The 19,929-nt window shown below is 46.2% G+C and overlaps 1 protein-coding gene across 5 annotated transcripts in view; it reads left to right on the top strand.

The window, feature by feature from the left end:
* TTC28 (tetratricopeptide repeat domain 28) overlaps positions 1 to 19,929 on the top strand; it is a 118,222-nt gene that overhangs the window by 70,197 nt on the left and 28,096 nt on the right. For all 5 annotated transcript variants that reach the window (XM_032447826.2, XM_015877937.3, XM_015877938.3 and 2 more), the window contains 3 exons: positions 12,749 to 13,256; positions 16,907 to 18,248; positions 18,968 to 19,491. In XM_032447826.2, the coding sequence (XP_032303717.2) occupies positions 12,749 to 13,256; positions 16,907 to 18,248; positions 18,968 to 19,491 (2,374 nt within the window). The remainder of the gene's footprint in view (positions 1 to 12,748; positions 13,257 to 16,906; positions 18,249 to 18,967; positions 19,492 to 19,929) is intronic.

The following is a 19,929-nucleotide window of genomic DNA, read 5'->3' as shown; positions in this document are numbered from 1 at the left end:
GACAGCTAAAGCCTGCAGTTATATTTGTACAGTACTTCTATCAGAAGAGTTATTTTTCTGCGCCAAAGGAGATGCAATAGGGAAAGACTTGAAGCTGAATGTATTTAGGCTAGAAATCAGATCAAAAGTTGTAATGGTGAAGGTAATCAGATGTTGGCAGACTTTGTATTGCTTGGAGACATTAAGTCAGAACTAGTTGTCTGTTCAGTGTGCACTTGCACAGAACAAAGCTGTGACCTTATTAAAGAAACCACTGTAAAATGTTGTAGTCTAAGCTATCTGGAAGCTGCAATGAGGTCACCTCTGCTCTATGGGTACCAAGTTAGAAATCACTGAAGATTAAATATCCAGGACAGGTTTCACCTGTGACAGTATGGCGAAGTACCAATAACTGATGATAGCTCCATTTAAAACAAGGAGTAAAACAAACTCCTGATGCTTCCTGGGGAGATTGTGGGCAGAACATTGGATTCAGTAATTGTTTTAAAGTCCAGGTAGAAGATAAACTGTAATCAATTCCCATGTCATTGTATAAAATGTTCTATATGTTTGGCAGGATGGAGCAGGGTTGCAGAGCAAGGTAATTAATTAATTAATTAAGCTATTATTTAGTTTGACTTAGGGTTGACTTGACATTAAACTTCGAATGGTCATCTCCCAGGAAAACACAGGTGGTACATTTAATCTCCTAGACCGTCTGTTACCTAATCAATGCAAGATTGTTAGAGATGAGGAGGAGTGTTACAGGGTCATTTGTCATTTTAGCACCTAAAGATGCAAGAGAAGCCATGCCCTTCAAATCACACATTACAGAAGTAGATTCCTTCTTCGGACTCATTAAACTCCTTCCTTAGCAGTGGGCATTGGGATGTGCTGGTGGTGAGTACTCAGTCTGACCATACAGGTGTTGTTTTCACACAGAATTTAGACTTGTGCAGTTGTCTGCTTCCCTGCAAAGGCAGAAGGAAGCTCAGAGTTCATTTCACTACCTTGTGGTAAAGCAATCTGTAATGCCCTGCCACTGTAATGCCCTGTTGGTATTTATAAGATAGCTAATGCATGTTAGTTATCTTGTGGTACAAATCTGGCCATTTTTAGTAACAGAGATGCAGCTTCTTGTGCCTCTGCTGTATTTGTGAAGTAAATAATTTGTTTTAAACACTGAGTAACATGATCATGTACAAGTCATCATGTAATCCATACAGCATGTGTTGATGCTGCACCATGAGCTATGATTTAGACAAAGAGAATGTAACTGATTAGAGGGAAATTTGCTGGCTTTTGCTGTCTGTGTCAGCTGCTGTCCCAAGGTCACTGTTCTTCTTCATCTCTAGGTGGTAACACATATGCAGAGTTTTCTTGCATTGCCAAATTACAAGTTACTTGCTCCTACATGGTTGAGTTGGAGCCAGCCATGGTTGGTCTCTCAGGATGGGTTGCAGCAGCTCTTTCTAATGACAATCCCTGTATTCACTCCAAGTAATTTGTTGTGGAAAACTACTGCTTCAGAAGATTTTTGAAGCTGTGAAAACAGATAAGCAACAACTAATGGGGAAAGGGAGCTGTGGGTCCAGGTGTTTGTGCTGAGCTGTAGAGCTCTGCCTCAGCCTCCATGGTCATGCCCTTGTGCTGTATGTGAGCTCTGCCCTGCAGAGGCCACCGACACCACAAAGTCTCCACAGTGTGATGGCTCCATTCTCTCTTGGGCAGTCAGACGCCTTCTATTACAGCCCTGCATTTAAAAATAGCAGAGCAATGAGGCAAAATCATAAAGTAACCATAATAAAATTAATACTTGTGTGAAAGTGCATCGCCAGCGCTGAGCTTTTGGGAAGTGCAGCGTTGCCAGCAAGCTGCTGGGTGCTGGCAGCTCATGTGCGGTGTGTTCTGAGCTGAGCAGGCCATTCAGGAAAGAGGTTTTTGAAGGTTTCCCCCATTCCCCTCTGATGAGGGCAGCTGTTTCTGGAAGGGCTGCCCTCCTGTCACCAGCCACGTGCTTCCATGGCTGTTTCTAAATGGTGTGGAATTGTGGGGACCCTGCAGTCTGCTGGAAGGGAGCAGCGTGAGTGCTGTGAAGGTTTATGTGATCTTAAGAACTGAAGAGCGAGAGAGATTGTGTTGGAAGTCAAACTGTTGGGCTGTGGTTCTCGCTGCAGAAGCTGTTTGCTTTGTAGTGTGCCTCAGAACAGCATAAAACATCAATGAATCATTGCTTGAGAAACCTTGGATTGCTTCGACATTTAAAAAGTGCATTAATACACACAGCTATGGCTGTGCAGCCATCTCCAGAAAGCATTCGTTGCCCTGAGGGGATTTGTGCCCTTCAGAGCAATCCTTTTTGTCCATCTGTTACTGACAGAACCTTTCAAATTAAGTGCTTCCAATTCACTGGAAGGAGTTCTTAAAATACTACTTTTCTTCGAGAGAATATCTGAAGATGTTGAGCAGCGTGTGGTGGGATGCCCAGTTTTATCCTTTGCTGATCTTGTTTGAGTGTTCCCAAACAGTCTGAAAAAGGAAACAAGGAGGTGATTCCTAATTCACCGAGAGCACTGCTGTGGAGCTGGCAGAGATGAGAGCCCTTTGCTGGCATTGGAGAATTGTTATGATAGAAGGCTGTCAGCAATTACAGGCTGCCGTGCAACAGGGAAGTGTTAAGCTCTGGAGGAGGAGAGTTACTGAAAGACGATTGATGTGACAGACATCGTCTGCCTGCATTCAGTTGGGAATGTGTAGATTGTGCAACTGTCTGAACATCCTTTGTGTGCAGCCCAGCTGCTGGTGGTTAGGTAGGTTTGAAATTGTAGTAGCTTTTCCCAGTCCCCTTTAAAGCGTGTCCGAGCCAGCAATGAAACTCAGCATAAAGCTCCCTACATTTTGTAAACTACAGCTACTTACTGTCAGGCTGTGAGAGTCAAAGATCAGATTTCACTTTCTTATTTCCAGAAGGAGGTGGAGTAGAAAAGATAGATCATTTCTTTCTACTGAAATCTGTGAAGTATGTAAAGCCAGGATTTTCTGCCTCTTCCTAAAGGGAGCAAAATGTTTTCCAGGTGTCTTTCCTGTCATGCTCTGTCTGTAGAAGCCACATCTTTACTAAATAGTAAAGCTGCAAGTATTTAATCTTTTGTCTGAACAATATGTGTGTGTTATGGCACAGAGCAGAAGGATGGCTGCATTTTTTTCATGTTCTTTTCTCATCATTTTAGATGTATGTGCTCTGCTGAGTTAGATAAGGAAGAAGACTGGAACACGGTGTGAGTAACAAATGACATAACTGTCCGTAGGAGAAACTGTCTTCATTCTTCCAGAAGTACAGATGTGGGAGCTCCTGTGGCTGTGTGCCTTGCCCACAGTGTTCTCTAAGCTACTTTGCACTGGGAAGGTCGTGCAAAGGCTGTGTCATAAACTGGTCAACTTTGCTGCTGTGAGCTCAAGAGTTCCAACAAATATGTCAGGGTGTATCAGCTCTGTCTCACGTATGAGCAAGGTGTGCTTGCCCCAGCAGGACTTCTTTCTGATGGAGTGATGTGAGAGCTTGCCTGAGGTGTGGGATGCCTCTCCAGCTGCCTGTCCACGTACCTTCTTGCACCAGGATGGTTTCTGTACTGGCAGCCACAGGGAGGGCAGCTGGCAGAGGTGAAGTTGTGTGCTTGTGCTTCAGTTGCAGGGGTCCTGTGCTTGCAGTTGTGCTGTATGTTTGAATGGAAGCATGGATCTGTGCAACTGTTACTCTCTAGAGTAAAGATCACAGAGCATGTCAGTGTTGGGTGAGCTCATCAGAACATGTGTGGCTGATTAGTCCTGGGGCCAGGTTCTCCTGCTGGTTGCCTTGTCAAGAGCACAGAGTCATTCTGCAGGTGTGTAGACATCCTCCAGCTTTGCACTGCTGCAGCTTGACACTGAGATGGAGCTGGAGCACAGCTCGTGCTTGGTAGTAAGCACAGCTTTTCCTTGCTGTCGTGATGCTGCTTTACCTCTCCGGCTGGGCTGTGGGCAGCTGGCACTTCCCAGCACATGACTGCTGTGCCACATCCTTTTGATGTCTGTGAGATCCTTTTCCTCCTGCCCTGCTGTTACCCCAGTCTGTCACTGCAGCTTTCCCTGGAGCAAGCTGAGCAGCTTCACAGGGAGTTGGTTTTCCAGCTGTGGAACAATGTCCTTGGTCCTGTTGCGGAGATGCTTGTCTACCAAGAGAGGAAGTTGTGTTGTGTTTTTGGAGCATGCAGAGGTCTGATTTTCCCTTCAGGGCTGGCACATCTGGCATCCTGGTACATGCCAGGCCCCAAGAGATATCTGTGGCTGCTGAGGATATACGTGTTTGGCAATAACTGTCCACAGTGGGTGATGGGGGTCATTTTCTGACTTAATGCTGGTAACAGCTTCCAGGCCTGTACCCAGAAAGGCTGCCTAGCTAGCATATAGCATGCAGAAGAGCACTGGTTTCCATACACATTCATTTCTGGGTGACTTGCAGCTGATTCAGATTGCTCTAATAGCTACCTGGCACTTGTGTCTATAGCTGTGTGCTGTAGTGAACTGCTGCCAAAATTGTCTTGTTATGCATGCTACATCTGATATTTATGTGGAACAAAAGGTTATAATTCACTAAAAAGGGGCTGTGGGGAAATAAAGCAGAAACATTGTCCTTCCGTGTCCAGAATGGGATGATGAACCTGCCTGTCCCTTACCTGTGCTGGCAGGAGAGAAATTGCACAGAGGGTGGTAGAAGGCTGTTTGTCATTACTGATTTAATCCCCGCAATTGCATCGGAACTGTCTGTCTTCTGTTGCATGGCAGCGCACCATACTGTACCTTCTGTTAGCTTGGCATGGTTCAGGCCACCCTGGAATGCTCGAAGATAGCAGCTAATGGCAGACAGACTGGAGTCCCATAGCCTATCTTTCCTGCAGGTATTGTGGTGGGCTGGGTTATTCCTACCCTATTCCACTTTCCATGCACAGCCTGTGGTTAACGTGATGGAAACATTGCCAAGGCATGCCGTTTTCCTCACACCTGTTGAGATTTTTTAAGGGAATATGAGAAATTGTGCAGCGAGGCGAACACTTTCTTGGTGGGCTGACATGTGCTTGCAAATCTCACTTGTGAATTCTGTAGCACGTCCTTGGGAAAACAGACAGCACACCCGGACTGTCCATGCTGCATGGTGCAGCAGAATCTTTCCTGTCCACCTGTTCTTTCTAAGCAGTATCTTAACTACTGCCAGGAGAACCCTTCTGTTTTCCCTTCTGCTCATGTCTGCTCATTAGTCACTTGGGCGCAGACCAGTGGGCTGGGTGCAACTCCTATTCCACACAGCATTTAGCTTGGAATGGGTTATCATTCATAGCACGAGTCCTTTTCCATTGAAATCCGGTAGCTTTCAGCTGCTCTATAAGACAGTTTCCCTTAGGGCCAGTGTTTTTTTCTTTCTCATTAAAAATCCTGAAGGGTTCATCACTTTGTTGCACAGTGTCTCTGCCCTGTGGTGTTCACGTTGGACACAGCCATGTAAATGGTGGTCTGTCCCTGGCAAACTTTTTAGTAAGGATGAATCTGAAAACCTTGTCATTGCAGTTATTGTTTGGTAACAGTCTGGAAAATGAGAACAGGATATAAATACCTCACAAAGGAAACCTAGAAAGAGTCATCAGGCTAAAGCAAGTTGTCAGGTATGAAAACATTGAGTAGGATGTCAGAAATGGGTGGAGGTGACAGTAGGAAAATTCGTGGTTGATGGCAGAGCTGTGCAAAAAAAACAACCAGCAGAGAAGGTACTTAAGCATTCCTTTGCTTCTCTATCTTCTGTCTCATTTTCCCTTCTGCAGTGAAGCCACTGCTTCAAAGTAATTTATTACATAGTTGTCTGCCACAGAGAAGTGAGTTATCTGCTGCCTGTAGCAGCGTGGACAGGGAAGGCTGAGTTGATAATATACTTTGTTCCTTTTAGTTTTATCACATCTGACTGGAGTTCCAGAAGTAAGGAACAGGCTGAGATGGGCTTTGCTAATTGATAATCTCTATTAATAATTAATGTAGGCACTGCTCCTAAGAGTGTTGGAATTGCAAGTTTAGGGTTGTGACCATTGCTACTGAAACTGACATTTTGCAAGAGGTAAATGTTGGATGTATGTATTGCAGAGGTGGGAACGTTACAATAATGTCTGCCTATTTTTTGTTTAAAAAACAAACAGGAGAAGCGCCTTATCATAAAGGCCAAGCATTAAGAAAAGGAATGAGTGACTGTGGCATATCCATATACATAAACATTTTCACTGCATGGGATTACTTGTTAGCTCTTGTTTCTCCATTATGCCTTCCATCTTTCTCTGGGGTCTTTTAAGGGATCTTCTGAGCCCTGAATGTACTTTCAAGAAATTGAAACAAGCTGTTTTTCGATTCAACCTCTGCGTGAGAAGCAGCTTTCCAAATCCCATGACACTTTACACAGGATTTACAAACAACAGAATGGTTGGTTGGGCTGCTAACCACTCAAGCAAAAGACTGTTCCCACTCCCTGCTGTCCAGAGAGCTACAAGACCAGCATTGGTTCCTGGGAAGTCAGTGCAAAATTGTCTGCAGTTCATGTCCTTGCAATTCATGAATTGGATTTTTGCAAAAAGAAAGGACCACGTTTTCTTTCAGTGTTACATCTGAGCCCTCTCTGAAACCTTCTTGCTGATCTCAAGCTGGTTTTAATATGCATTTTTGTTAGTAGTGAGGAAAAAGCTACCTGAGCAGGTATCAGACTGGCAAGTCCTCCACTGTTCAGTCCCAGCACTGCTATTGGAAGTGGTACAGCCCAGATGCGTGCCTGGCTTCCTGATGGGCAGCCAAGGGGTGAAGGAGCCAGCAGGACTTCCAGGACCAGCTAGAAGGCTGAGCTGCAGGAGAGTGGGGCTCTGCAATGCATCCCAGTACACCTGCCTGATGATTAGTGCATGCAGACTCACTGTGACTTAAGTGGTGATGTTTCTATGGTTGATTTTTGTTTGTTTGTTTTAAATGTGTTATGTAAGATAAATGTCCTTTGCACAAGGCAGAGCTGAGCAGATGGGGGCAGGGCTGGCTGCTAAGGGTCTAAAGAGCCAGTAGAGTGAGGTGGGAGTGGGGCAGATTGGTTCTCCAGATTTCCTAACAGGACAGCAGCTTTATTTTTACCCCTGCTGCCCTTGAAGTCTCAGGTTCCACATATGCTGTGATTTTCAGCTTAATGAGAACTTGTGAGAGATTGGACTCAGTCTGCAGAATGATTATATGTCTTCCTGAATACATTTTACAGCATTGTTAATTCACTCAAGTTCAGTTTTTTTCTGGTGCAGATGTTTGGCTCTGTTGAGCGTGTACAGAATCACAGGCATGTTCTTTTTCCAGTTCCTGTTGTTCCCTTATATTCTTCTACTTCAAACAGCTGCTCTTTGAGAGGCATTATTTAACTACTGGGACTCAGAATCTGACTTGTGATGTAGGTATGGGTACCAGTCTTGAAACCCTCAAGTGCAGTGCTTGCCTTTGCCCGGCTGTTTGCAGCCTCTTGTTGCAGCTGGCAGCCCTGCTTTGTTAGGAATCTGGGGTGAATTCCCACGTACCCTGGAGGACAGCTTCTTACAGGATGGCTTTCTCACTCCATGTCAGAACCAGATTCTTTGCTGCAACAAGGAAGACTCGAGTACCAGCTGTTGGGAAAATGCTTCCCATATGAGTTCATCTGAGGGCACTGGTGTTACATTACATCTTAGACTGAAAAACTTGCCTAGGTGAGAGGGTGAGTTCAGTGATGTGAGCAGCACGGTGCTCGAGTACTGAGCAGTTGGATTTGTGTAACAAAACATAAACTAATTGCCTTTCTCTTGTGTTGTTTCATTTTTTAGAAGGTCAGCTTGACAAGGTTCACAAGGTTTGTCCAGTTCAAATGTGCTGGTATTAAGCAGAATGAGGGGAAATCTGACCGGAGCAGGAAATTTGGGAATGTACTCAAAGCCATGTGCTTTGTTTTGTCTCATTTTCAGACTCCAAAGGGAAATGTAATACTTCCTGAGGATCTCCTTTAAATGTCCCTACTTGACCCTCACTGTACATGCATTTTAGCTGAGAGAAAGTCAGCTTTCTAGTTTCATTTGCCTCTCATGGAGTGTGAAAAACCAAGCATTCTTCTGTGGCCAGTACCCTGGTTATAGTAAAAGAAATGGTGTGGGATCCTCGTGTAAGGTGTGCATCTCAGAGAGATCCATGCTGCTGGGGTTTTCAGAAGACTGATCTCAGCCATAGCTTTTCTATATTGAGTTTCTCTCTAAAACAATATCCAACTTTGCGAGCAGGAGTCATTGGTCCCTGCTCATGAAGGATTGCTTTGCAAAGGGCAAGGTTTCCTTGGAGGCTCCTGTGCAGGAAGAGGAGCATGCAGGGTCAGCTGCATGTCTCATGTCTGAGTGATTTCATCCAGTGATGGCAGAGATGCTAAGACTTTGCTTTTGGCATCTATTGTAGAAATAGGTGAGAGGGACTGCTGTTTTTTCCTCTGTGGTGCTGTTACTTGCTAGGAAGTCTGGATTCTACAGCACTGCTTCTGCTTATTGCTGATCTTCGCTGCAGTGCTTGCATTTGCAGTTATGGGGAATGAAATAGATTTTTAGACTCTGTGAAAATTGTGGTTTCCATGTGAAAAGACTGAAACCTTCTACAAATAAATTGATCTTGACGGAGCTATTGATTGCAGTTTCTTTTTGTTTTGTTTTCAGGAAATAACTACCACAGCAAAGATGTTCCTTTCTGTGTACAGATAGTGTACAGGAGGAGAATATTACCTGCTGCTTCCTCCTTGTTTTCAAAAGCTGCACAGAGAAGGCAGAATTGCTTCTGACACATAGGCCTTTGCCTTTGAAGGAGGAGGGGATGGGCGGCTTTGAATGTTGTGGGTATGGGTACAAATATCAGCTGTCCCCAGGGGGCTGCCTGTGGAAGTTTGCTCAGTTCTGAGTAATTGATAGAAGGAGCTTAATAGTAGTGGGGGATAAAATGCAGTTTACAGCCACTGGAGCATTTTGTTATGTCCCAGACTTCCTGTTAGGTTACTGTCCTGCCTGTGTGCACTGCAGTCAGCCAGTCTGTATTTATAAAACAAACAGAACGAGTGTTCTTACATCCTTACACAGTGTTATGTTACCATTAGCCAACCTTAGTGCATCCTACACAGAAAACATTTTTATTAGGTGTCATCTTCATGTCCACACTAGATCAGTGCACACCCATTTCTGTCCCTCAGCTGGGTATGGTCCTGTTGTCTCTTTGGCGTGTCTTAATGCCTCTCTGCTTCATGATCCAGCCTGGCTTGTCAGGGATGATGTAAAGAGGAAAAATGGGAATGGATTAAAGCTTCATGTCCCTGCAGGCTGTTATTAGCTGCGAACAGAGGTGTATGTTCACGTTCCTGTGCTTTTAAACTCCAGGGGTCAGCAGTTGCCTTTTCAGCCAAACTGGGCCCCTGGAGCCCCTGCCATAACAGGTGAGCTGGTGGGTGCTGTGGTTGGGCTCTCAGTGCACAACATTTCTTTCTCTTCTGCTGCTTTGAAAGTTCAGTATCTGATCAGTGCTGTTTGGTGTCTCTTTTGGGGGGCTAGGGCTACCAGGCAGAACATCTTTACGTTGCTCATTTTAGGATTATTATACAGCATTCGTGTTTAAGGAGGCTGCGCAATTAATCAAAGAATTGTTTAAATGTAACATAACTGGGACATGATCATTTTTTGGCATGGGTGAAATATCTCAGAAACACACCTCGCAGTCACCGGAGCCTTATTAGTTATCATTCTGTGATGCACATCTGCTTAACATCAGATTCTTTACCTTATTCAGCTGAAAAACCCAACTTTTGCTCCCAGGAAAAAGAGAGCAATTTGAAACCCTTTTCTGAACTCCCTTCTGTGCCTCAGCTCAGTGGCAGAAGAATCTGCTTTCTATTAAAGTGATAAATTGCATAATTGAAGGTGTAAGCATCCCCCACTGTAAAATTTGTCTTTGTCAGATATACAAAGCATTGATTTTCTTTGTTTGCTGATGCAGAACCCCACTGGTATGAAGCTGTAGTCTCCCTTTGCTCTGCCACCAAGCAGCAATCCTTATTAGCACAGCTAGAGCATGCTGTACATGCACCCCTAATGCCAACCTGCTTCTCCCACTGCTGTGTTCTGATGCTTATGCCAGCACCTCTGGGAATATCTCTACCCCACTGGCCAGCGTGTGAGCCACTTAGAGTTCCCAGTGGATGCTGTTATGTAGATCATTTTATTAAGTATGCAATGATGAATTCATCTTCCTGAGTTGTATTACTAACCCCCTGAAGTGTTAGTCGTTGGTGTCCTCCAGCAGATGTAATCAACAGATTGCTCCCAAGCACTGCTTTAATGTTGAGCTCTGCAGTCATTTCACTGATCACCCCCGAGAGCACACGAGCACTGATATCTGTCTTGCTGGAGGAGGGATGCTGCAGCCAGCCCACGGGAAGCAAAAGGTGACAGACTGCTCATGCAGGGTGGGGTTGCTGAAGGGGTGCCTCCCTTGGAACACTCAGGTCAGCTAAAGGCCACAGAATAAAGCATTGGGAGGAATGCTGCATTGGAGGGCAGAGGCAGCCTTCATGTGTCTGTGTGCATGAGCGATTCCTTCCCGTGTGTGGTATGAGAAGTCCCTGCATCTGGCGAGTTTCTCTTCTGCACAGAAAGCCTGAGATCTGCAGCTCTGCATGGATGCATTTTCCCTAGCTGTAAGACATGAACATCATCTGAACCTCTGTTTAGATGGCCCTGAGCCATGGCCCATCTTGTTCGGCAATCTCCATGTGTAAATGTCCTTTTTTTGTTGTTGTTTTAATTTAGCAGCACCAGTAGAGAACAGTTTGACTCTTTGTATATCCAGAAGAAGCATTTCTGTTCATTTCCCTGTTGCACCAAGTGCTCCTGGTGGTGTCTGCCTGTCTGCCAGAGTTAATTGGGGTTGCTGGGTCAGTTCTCCCTGAGGTTGCGTTGTGCTGGGATTTAGCTGCGCCCTGAGTAGCCCAGCAGTTTGCTCTGTGCACTGAGGAGTGTGTTCCTCACCAGCAAAAAGTCAGGGGAACCCTGTGCACCTCGAGGCCTGTGCAGGGCTTTGTGCAATGTCTTGGTTTTGGAGAAAAAAAATATCAGTGTTTTGAATGCCGGCAGCTCTTCTGTTATAATTAAGCTGCCTGAAAGGGTGCCTCTGGGAAAACAGATGCAGCTTGGCTGTTTGTGAGCTGGCCAAGAGGGAGCTTCCCTATGGTGTTGTATCTCCTGACTTAGATGCTGTGTTTAATAGCTAATCTGTCACCTCGGGTTCTTGTATGAGAAAAGATGAACCCCTGTTAATTTGAATCAGCATGTTGTGTTTACAGCTCCTCGGTCTGGAAACACACTGCTCTATTGATGCTGCTGGGAGTGCTTAGCCAAAGATAGAAAGAGAGTGAGACTGTCTCTTGATTGGCAGCACCAGTTAATTTCATCTTAAATTGTAAGGACAGTGTCCTGAGGTGCTGTACCTACATCTCAGGTGGAAGGGTGGACTGAGGCTTTCCTGTGCTCACATGCTGGGACAAGGTGAGAGTGGTCTCTGTGCAGTCCCACCTTGACTATTCCTTTCTGAAAGTGTTTGAAAAGATGGCTGTTGTGGAACTGGGTCACAGCAGCAGCTGGGTAGCAAAGTAAATGGATATGCTGGGGACCACAGAGCAATCAGGGTCAGGGCTTTGGAGTGAGCAGCCGTGCTGAGGTAGCAAATAGGCACTGAGCAGCAGGAATGTGTCCGTGCTCTTAACTTCTTGCCCTGCTGTCAGCCCTGTGTACGTGCAGGCAAGCCTGTGTCCTGCTAGGTGCAGTGAACAACGGTCTGTTTCTCAAATAATTTGTCTTGTTGGATACAGCTGTTTCTCAGTGGTAAGAAGTCAGGTTTCCAAATAGCTGCATTTATTTAAGGTATTCCCAGAGGACAAGGGCTCCAGCTGCTGAAGTCCTGTTGTCTGTGCAGCAATCCCAAGGTTGTTGGGGCTGAGTAACAAGCAGTGCTGTGAAGGACCCTGTTTTACTGCACAGTAAAGGCTGTTCTTGGGTGCATGGTGTGATTGGCCAAACAGATGTGAAGATGTTAGCGAGTGTCTGCTGGCCTACTGGTTTTGCGTGATGAGCAACAAAGGCCTTGTCTCTGCTGAGAGCTGGCTGCAGATGTGCAAGTTTCCTGCAGCTGAATTCAGGGGCTGTTCAGTCTGAAAAGAGGAGAGCAGGGAGTCCTGTGGGCTCAGCACGCCTTGTGGTTCTTCCATGTCGCACATCCTGCTGCTGATCTCTGTGCACGGTGCTCATTGTACCAACCTGCGAGGAGTTTGTCATGCTGATATGATCTCACTGTGTGCAGGGGGAGCAGGGCAAGTGTTTGTCTGCTCTCGCTTTCTCTGTTTCTTTCAGGGGTCTCTGCATCTTCGCAGTGCTGCCCTTCCCCTTTGCCCAGATATGCACACGCATGGTGTATTTCAGAGAAAAGAGAGAATCTCAGCACTGCTCTTTCTCCATTACTGCTGCCTCCACCTGAGCTTCCCTGATGCACGTAGAACTGCAGAGAACAGATTTCCAGCTGGTAGTCACAAGTTTTCTTCAGAATGGCCCTTTGTGGCTGATTTCTGGGACCGAGGCCATCAGACTTGTTTTTATGAAGACTTGTACTTACTTCTTCTCTTTTATCCCTGCAGGCAGCATCCGCAGCACTGAGCAGTCTGGGCCATGTGTACACAGCCATCGGGGACTACCCAAACGCACTGGCGAGCCACAAGCAGTGTGTCCTCCTTGCAAAGCAATCCAAAGATGAGCTGTCTGAGGCACGGGAGCTGGGCAACATGGGAGCAGTGTACATTGCAATGGGGGATTTTGAAAATGCGGTGCAGTGCCATGAACAACATCTTAAGATCGCCAAGGAGCTGGGGAATAAGAGAGAGGAAGCCCGAGCCTACAGCAACCTGGGCAGTGCTTACCACTACCGGAGGAACTTCGACAAAGCCATGTCCTACCACAACTATGTGCTGGAGTTGGCCCAAGAGCTGGCTGAGAAAGCCATTGAGATGCGAGCTTATGCCGGCTTGGGCCATGCAGCTAGATGTATGCAGGACCTGGAGAGGGCTAAGCAGTATCATGAGGAGCAGTTACACATCGCCGAGAGCCTGCAGGACCGAGCTGCTGAAGGCAGAGCCTCGTCCAATTTAGGTAAGGCCCTGACGTGGAGCAGAGTTGGTCATGGAATGCAGTGACTGTTAGAGCTGCTGCCAGCACCCAGGAGGCTCTGTGTGCTATCTTCTTAATTATACCAACTCCACCAGAGTATCTTCATAAAATAAACAGGCACTTGGCAGATTGTGTGCCGATGTAACATGTCCCACGTTAAATTATTCAGCTGCTCAGGAGGCACCAGAAAGCACAAGGTCATGACAGAAGGCAATTGAGAAGGTACAGTGCTTTTGAAGAGCTATTGAAGTGTCAGAAAGAAACATAAATTTTGCACTAAGGCAAGAAGCAATGTGCTTTATTTTCCAGCCATTACTTTCGGAGCTCGTCAGCTTGCTACATTCTGTCTTGGGAGACACGTGGATCAAATCCTAAGTTTGTGTTCAGAATGTACACATTAAAATAACAGAGTGTAGAATAATATGCTCTTCTAAGGACAGACATCAGTATCTTACTGGCAGGCTGAGGAGGGTTGAATCAAAGTGAAGTCCATTCCTCCTCTTTCACAGTGCCAGATGTGGAAGCGAACAAAGATGTGTTTGCGTCTCTGGCTGTGAGACGTGGGAGTCTGTGCTGCTGTCGTTACAGCTGTTGCTGGGATGAGTTCTGGCTGCACAGCTCAGTTGGGTGTTTGTGGCTGTGGGGAGTGGCAGAACAGGGCTGCTGTGGGTATAACAAAACACGTGTTTGCTGGCAGCCCCTTTATCTCAGCTTTTGGAGGCCTCCCCATGCTGTAAATTAGCTCCTGTTTCTTCCTGGCAGTTGGCACTTGGTTCGTTTGTAGATGCTAATTGTACTCTGATGTTATCAGCAGCAGGTAATTGAAAAGGGCTTGATGAATTACTTAATTTCTCATAATAGCTGACTCTTTGAGAGCTGAATGAAGAAGATAAGGTGAACTGTAGAAAATGCATCAGCCCTAGCTTTCTGATTACTGTTGCACATCAACTTCTTAACACAAATTAGGGAAAATGTGTGAGACACAATAGGTTTGAGGCACAGGTACCTGTGAGGTGTTTAGCCTTATAGAGCCCTGAGCACTGCTGGTGTTTCTGTTAGTGGGACAGAGCAGGCAGGAGGCCTGGGCTGGATAAAGCTTTGCATCTGGATTCCCCTAATTTCTGGGCAAGGGCTTTGCCAAATGCAAAGTAGGTGCTTTTGCCAAACACAAACCACACCCCCCATCTCTGCTGCCATTATGGGGTTGGTCCTAAGCAGATGTGGAGTCACAGCTGTGTTCTGCTATGAGCTGCTCAGAATGGGAATGGGCCTGTTCTGAACAGCAAACCTCCCAAGTTCAGAAGGGATTTCGTGTGTCTCCTCTCCAAGCGCAGCTTTCTGGAGAATTGCCACAGTTCCTTCTAAGCAAATCCAGAAAATTAAGGGAATGAGGTCTTGGAAAATGGAAGCAGTCTCTTGGTTTTGGTTTTCCTCCCTATGTCTGTTTGGTGAACGGTCTTGGGCTGCCTGAGCTGTCTCCCATCTTTGTAAGCCTGTTGCCATCTGCAGACTACATCCATCACTAGAGGAAAGAGCTTCATTCAGGTTCAGTGATGTTCCTTCAGCTACATCCATGCTCAGTGTAGTCCGGTTTTGTTACTCAGCACCATGAAAAATAAATTCACAGGTACAGAAATGGTGAGAGGAAGTGGGTTCAGCAGTTCAACACCAGTGCTGATAACACAATAGTGGTTTTGCTTTATCCCAGAACAAAACTAAGTGCTACCACAGAAGGAAGCAACTTGCTCTTGTTCCTTCATTCTCTTGCTGTGCTGCTGGATTGAAACCAGTGAAGTCGGGACTAGAAAGTTCATCTTAGTGTGATTATTGTTCTTACAGTAGCTTTGGATTTAGCAATAGTTTCAGCACACAATTCCAGAAAATTTTGTTTAAAATATATATATATTTTTGGTGCAGCAGAGAATGTTTTTCTTGTTTGGATTTAGGCCTAAATATAACATTAGGTTGGTATGCTGACTCAGCCGCTCTCCACTTTGTATTAAAATAGTTTTCCTAGCTCCTGAGTACAGGATCTCACGTTTCAGCTGTTATTTGCCTATTTTTTTATGTCCTCTCTATCGGAGTTAAGTTGCGCTGCATAAAGAAAGCACGCAGTTCTTGTAGAGAAAGTCTGTGTCTGTTGTTGAAATGCATCCAGTACCAATTAAAAAGTCGAGTCTTAATTGTCTTCTTCATCTAATGCACATGCAAAACAAAGCCTCATCAAAACAACCACTCTGACAGGCAAAAAAAATAAGTATCTAAATGTGTGTTTCCAAGCCAGAATGTAGAGTTGGCCTCTTTGCTGAAGCAACAGAATTTTCTGTTTGTATTTCACTGATTTAGATGGAAAGCTCTCTTAAGTGCACTATCTAATGCTGAGCGGGTAGGACCCAGAATATAACATAGCCCAGCTGCTGCAGTGCTCTGTGGGGAGATGTAATGCACTCTGTGACTCGGTAAGCAGAAGGTAATGGACTGAGGGCGAGTCACAAGTTATCAAGCCCTTCACAACAAGGAGATCTGGAGTTTAACCAGAAGTCTGAGATTGTCAACCTTTGCAAAGCAGATGGTGTTTCCGAATGCCAGGGCTCCGTGCAGAGAGCTGGCTTTTCAGCTTTTGCAGCACTTAACAGTCCTGTTGTGATGCAGAGAGGGCACTTCAGATTGTTAATAAAACACCGTGTAAAGTCTGTCCCCAGGTGCTTAACATCTATTTGCACTTATGAGTGAACTTCAGTGCCTCTCTTTCATGTCCTTGCTGCTCAGTGCTGGATGGCCTGCCTGTATTAAGGTATTAAGGGGCGGTGTGCCTCATTTTATCTCTAGGACCTTACTTTTTTTGTAAGTAAAGGAGATTATAGAAAATTTGGTCTAGTTGAGCTAATAATCATTTCAAATCCTCAAGCACTCTGTAGGAGAAAGTAGAAGTGTTTTCTTCTCCATCTTGGAAATAAAGAGGCTCTCTCTTTATTGGAGAGTCACTCTCCCAGAGAAGCAGCCAAAGCTCTGAGTTACCAGGGGAATTGAAAAGAAGTGGGAGATGCATCCCGGGGTGTTGAATTCAATCTCCTGTTATCACACAGACCATGTAATACTAGTACCACCATCCATGAACAAAGCAAGTTCAGCACTTATGGTCAAAGACAGGAATTGCGTTTGTCTTTCTTTACTGGAAGTGCAACAATTCACCTGGTAGTTTCTCCTCTTGTTTCTAAGTGATGATTCCTTACCCTTGTAGTAGAAATTCTTGCTGTTCTTCAAGTTCATGTCTTTGCATATCTTACTGTTGAATTTCATTACCCCATTCTTGTTACTGTCATGCACAGCATTCCTGTTGTTCCCAGTGTGAGCAGTGCTTCTTCTCTGGGTTTCAGTGCATTTCACTGTAGCTTATACATCCTTTGGGCCCAAAGCACTGCTCAAAAAGTTTCATAAAGTTTGTATTCTTCTCTGCTTTCTACCTCTTAAATAAGAAGTATCTCATCATAGGGTGGGTTACCTGGACCAGCACTGTGCCGGCCACAGGCTGCCAGAAGCCAAGCTGTAAAGCAGCTCTGGTGATGCAAGCTGCTGCAGAAGGGTTACCATGATGTAGTGTTTTTATTGAACCTGTTTTTGTTATCTTTCAGGAATCATTCACCAGATGAAAGGTGACTATGACACTGCTCTGCGGCTGCACAAAACACATCTGTCTATAGCCCAGGAGCTCAGTGATTATGCAGCCCAGGGCCGGGCCTATGGTAACATGGGCAATGCTTATAATGCTCTGGGTGTGTATGACCAGGCTGTCAAGTACCATCGGCAGGAGCTGCAGATCTCTATGGAAGTCAACGATCGGGCCTCTCAAGCATCTACACATGGGAACTTGGCAGTTGCTTATCAAGCACTGGGTGCCCACGATCGTGCCCTGCAACACTACCAAAACCATCTCAACATTGCCCGGGAGCTGCGAGACATCCAGAGTGAAGCACGAGCCCTCAGCAATTTGGGCAACTTCCACTGCTCACGAGGAGAATATGTGCAGGCAGCCCCTTACTATGAGCAGTACCTGCGTCTGTCCCCAGAGCTGCAGGACATGGAAGGGGAGGGAAAGGTTTGCCATAATCTTGGTTATGCCCATTACTGCCTCGGGAACTACGAAGAGGCTGTTAAGTACTATGAGCAGGACCTTGCGTTAGCAAAGGATCTCCACGACAAGCTGAGCCAAGCCAAAGCGTATTGCAACTTGGGCCTGGCCTTCAAAGCCTTGATGGACTTCAACAAAGCAGAGGAGTGTCAGAAGTACCTGTTGTCCCTGGCCCAGTCTCTGAACAATTCCCAGGCCAAATTCCGAGCTCTGGGGAACTTGGGGGATATTTTTGTCTGTAAAAAAGACGTAAACGGTGCAATAAAATTTTATGAACAACAGTTGAGCTTAGCCCATCATGTTAAAGACAGGAGACTGGAAGCCAGTGCCTATGCAGCCCTGGGCTCTGCATACAGAATGATACAGAAGTGTGACAAGGCTTTAGGTTACCATACACAGGAGCTGGAGGTGTACCAGGAACTGGGAGATATGCCAGGAGAATGCAGAGCACACGGTCACCTTGCTGCAGTGTACATGTCACTTGGGAAGTACACCATGGCCTTCAAGTGCTACGAAGAGCAACTGGAGCTTGGGCAGAAGTTGAAGGACCCCAGCATAGAAGCCCAAGTCTATGGCAACATGGGCATTACCAAGATGAACATGAACGTCATGGAGGAAGCTATTGGCTACTTTGAGCAGCAGCTGGCCATGCTGCAGCAGCTCAGTGGAAATGAATCTGTGTTAGATCGGGGCCGAGCGTATGGGAACCTGGGGGATTGTTACGAAGCTCTGGGGGATTTTGAGGAAGCGATAAAGTATTATGAACAGTACCTGTCTGTCGCACAAAGCTTGAACCGCATGCAAGATCAGGCAAAGGCCTACCGAGGTCTGGGCAACGGGCACAGGTGAGGATTGCTGCATGTTCTAACAACAGGCGGTGGAATTAAGTGCTTTAGTGTACCCAGAAAGGCATCTCTGTGTCAGGGAAGTGTGGGTGCACCAGAGGAGGAGAGGATGAGCTGCATCTAAAATGAGAGCAGGCAGACTATGGGTGCATGCCAGCATGGGACAAGGGGTGGGGAAGAGTGTGTGTAATTAGGGAGAGTTTGGGAATGCACAGGTGGGAACGGGAATAGGCCTGAGAGTGAGGAAATGGGAGATGCAGGCTGTGGGGCTGAAGTGTGCGTGCAGACAGGGGTGAAAAGAGAAGCCTGGCCAGCAGGTGAGGGCTGTGTAAGTGTGGCAGAGGGCAGGAGAGGCTGGTGTCTAGGTGAGTACAAACGGCTGCACTGTGTTATCAGAGGGATGTGTTTGTGTGGCCATTGTATACGTGCATAGGGATATGGCGTAGGACCAGGTAACAAGGTCCTCTGGATGCTGGGAAGGAAATGTTTTGGTCAGTGCTGCTGGCTCAGATAATGGGGCTGAGGTTGCTCAGTCCTTTGAACAAGAGGTTTGCAGGGTAGCGGAGGAAGGATGTTGATTCAAAAGTGCTGGGCACGACTCCTGAGGGAGAAACATTTGTCTCTACCTGAAAAATGTGAGATGACCTTGAGAGGAAATGACAAAGTATTCTAGTTCAAGAAAATATTGGCAAAATAAATGCTGTTTTCTTCCTTTTTAGAGCTATGGGAAGTTTGCAGCAGGCTCTGGTGTGCTTTGAGAAGAGGCTTGTGGTGGCACATGAACTAGGGGAGGCATTTAACAAAGCCCAGGCCTATGGTGAGCTGGGGAGCCTGCACAGCCAGCTGGGGAACTACGAGCAAGCCATCTCATGCCTGGAACGCCAGCTGAACATTGCTCGTGAGATGAAGGACCGTGCTCTGGAGAGTGATGCTGCCTGCGGTCTTGGTGGGGTTTACCAACAGATGGGAGAGTACGACACAGCCCTGCAGTATCACCAGCTGGACCTGCAGATTGCAGAAGAGACCAACAACCCTACTTGCCAAGGCCGAGCCTATGGGAACTTGGGCCTGACGTATGAGTCCTTGGGCACCTATGAAAGGGCAGTAGTGTATCAGGAGCAGCATCTCAGCATTGCAGCACAAATGAACGATCTCGTAGCCAAGACTGTGTCCTACAGCAGTCTGGGGAGGACACATCATGCCTTGCAGAACTACTCTCAGGCTGTGATGTACCTGCAGGAAGGTAAGAGGCTGAATTGTCCAACACACCATTTTGTGGTAGATAAGTGGGAGTAAGAGGAACACCTTGAAGATGGTGAAGAGAAATGAGGCGCTATCAATGTGGCACTAAGAGGATGTTTGACAGTGACCTTCAATGCAAGAGCTATTACAGATATCCATAATTACTGTTGAGCCTTCTGTTGAATAGGTGCCCCAGTAGGTTGTTCTGGATAGCACACCATGTCAGGCAGAGCCTTCCGTTCATCTCTGAGCTTGAATTCCAAGCATGCCTAGTGAGTGTCTTGATATATGTGTGTCTGTCTGCTCCATCTCCTGGTGTGATGTGAATTCCTGAAAAAACTAGAAATAATGGTTGCTGCTGAGCTGTGTGGATGTGGCCAGGGCTTCCCATCTCCAGTCTGTGGGAAATGTTAGGTGTATGAGAGGAGGCATCCTTGCT

Source organism: Coturnix japonica, chromosome 9 (genome assembly GCF_054131305.1).
Source record: "Coturnix japonica strain WE chromosome 9, WE-NBRP24, whole genome shotgun sequence".
Lineage (NCBI taxonomy): Eukaryota > Metazoa > Chordata > Aves > Galliformes > Phasianidae > Coturnix > Coturnix japonica.
This window is presented reverse-complemented; position numbering and strand designations above follow the sequence as displayed.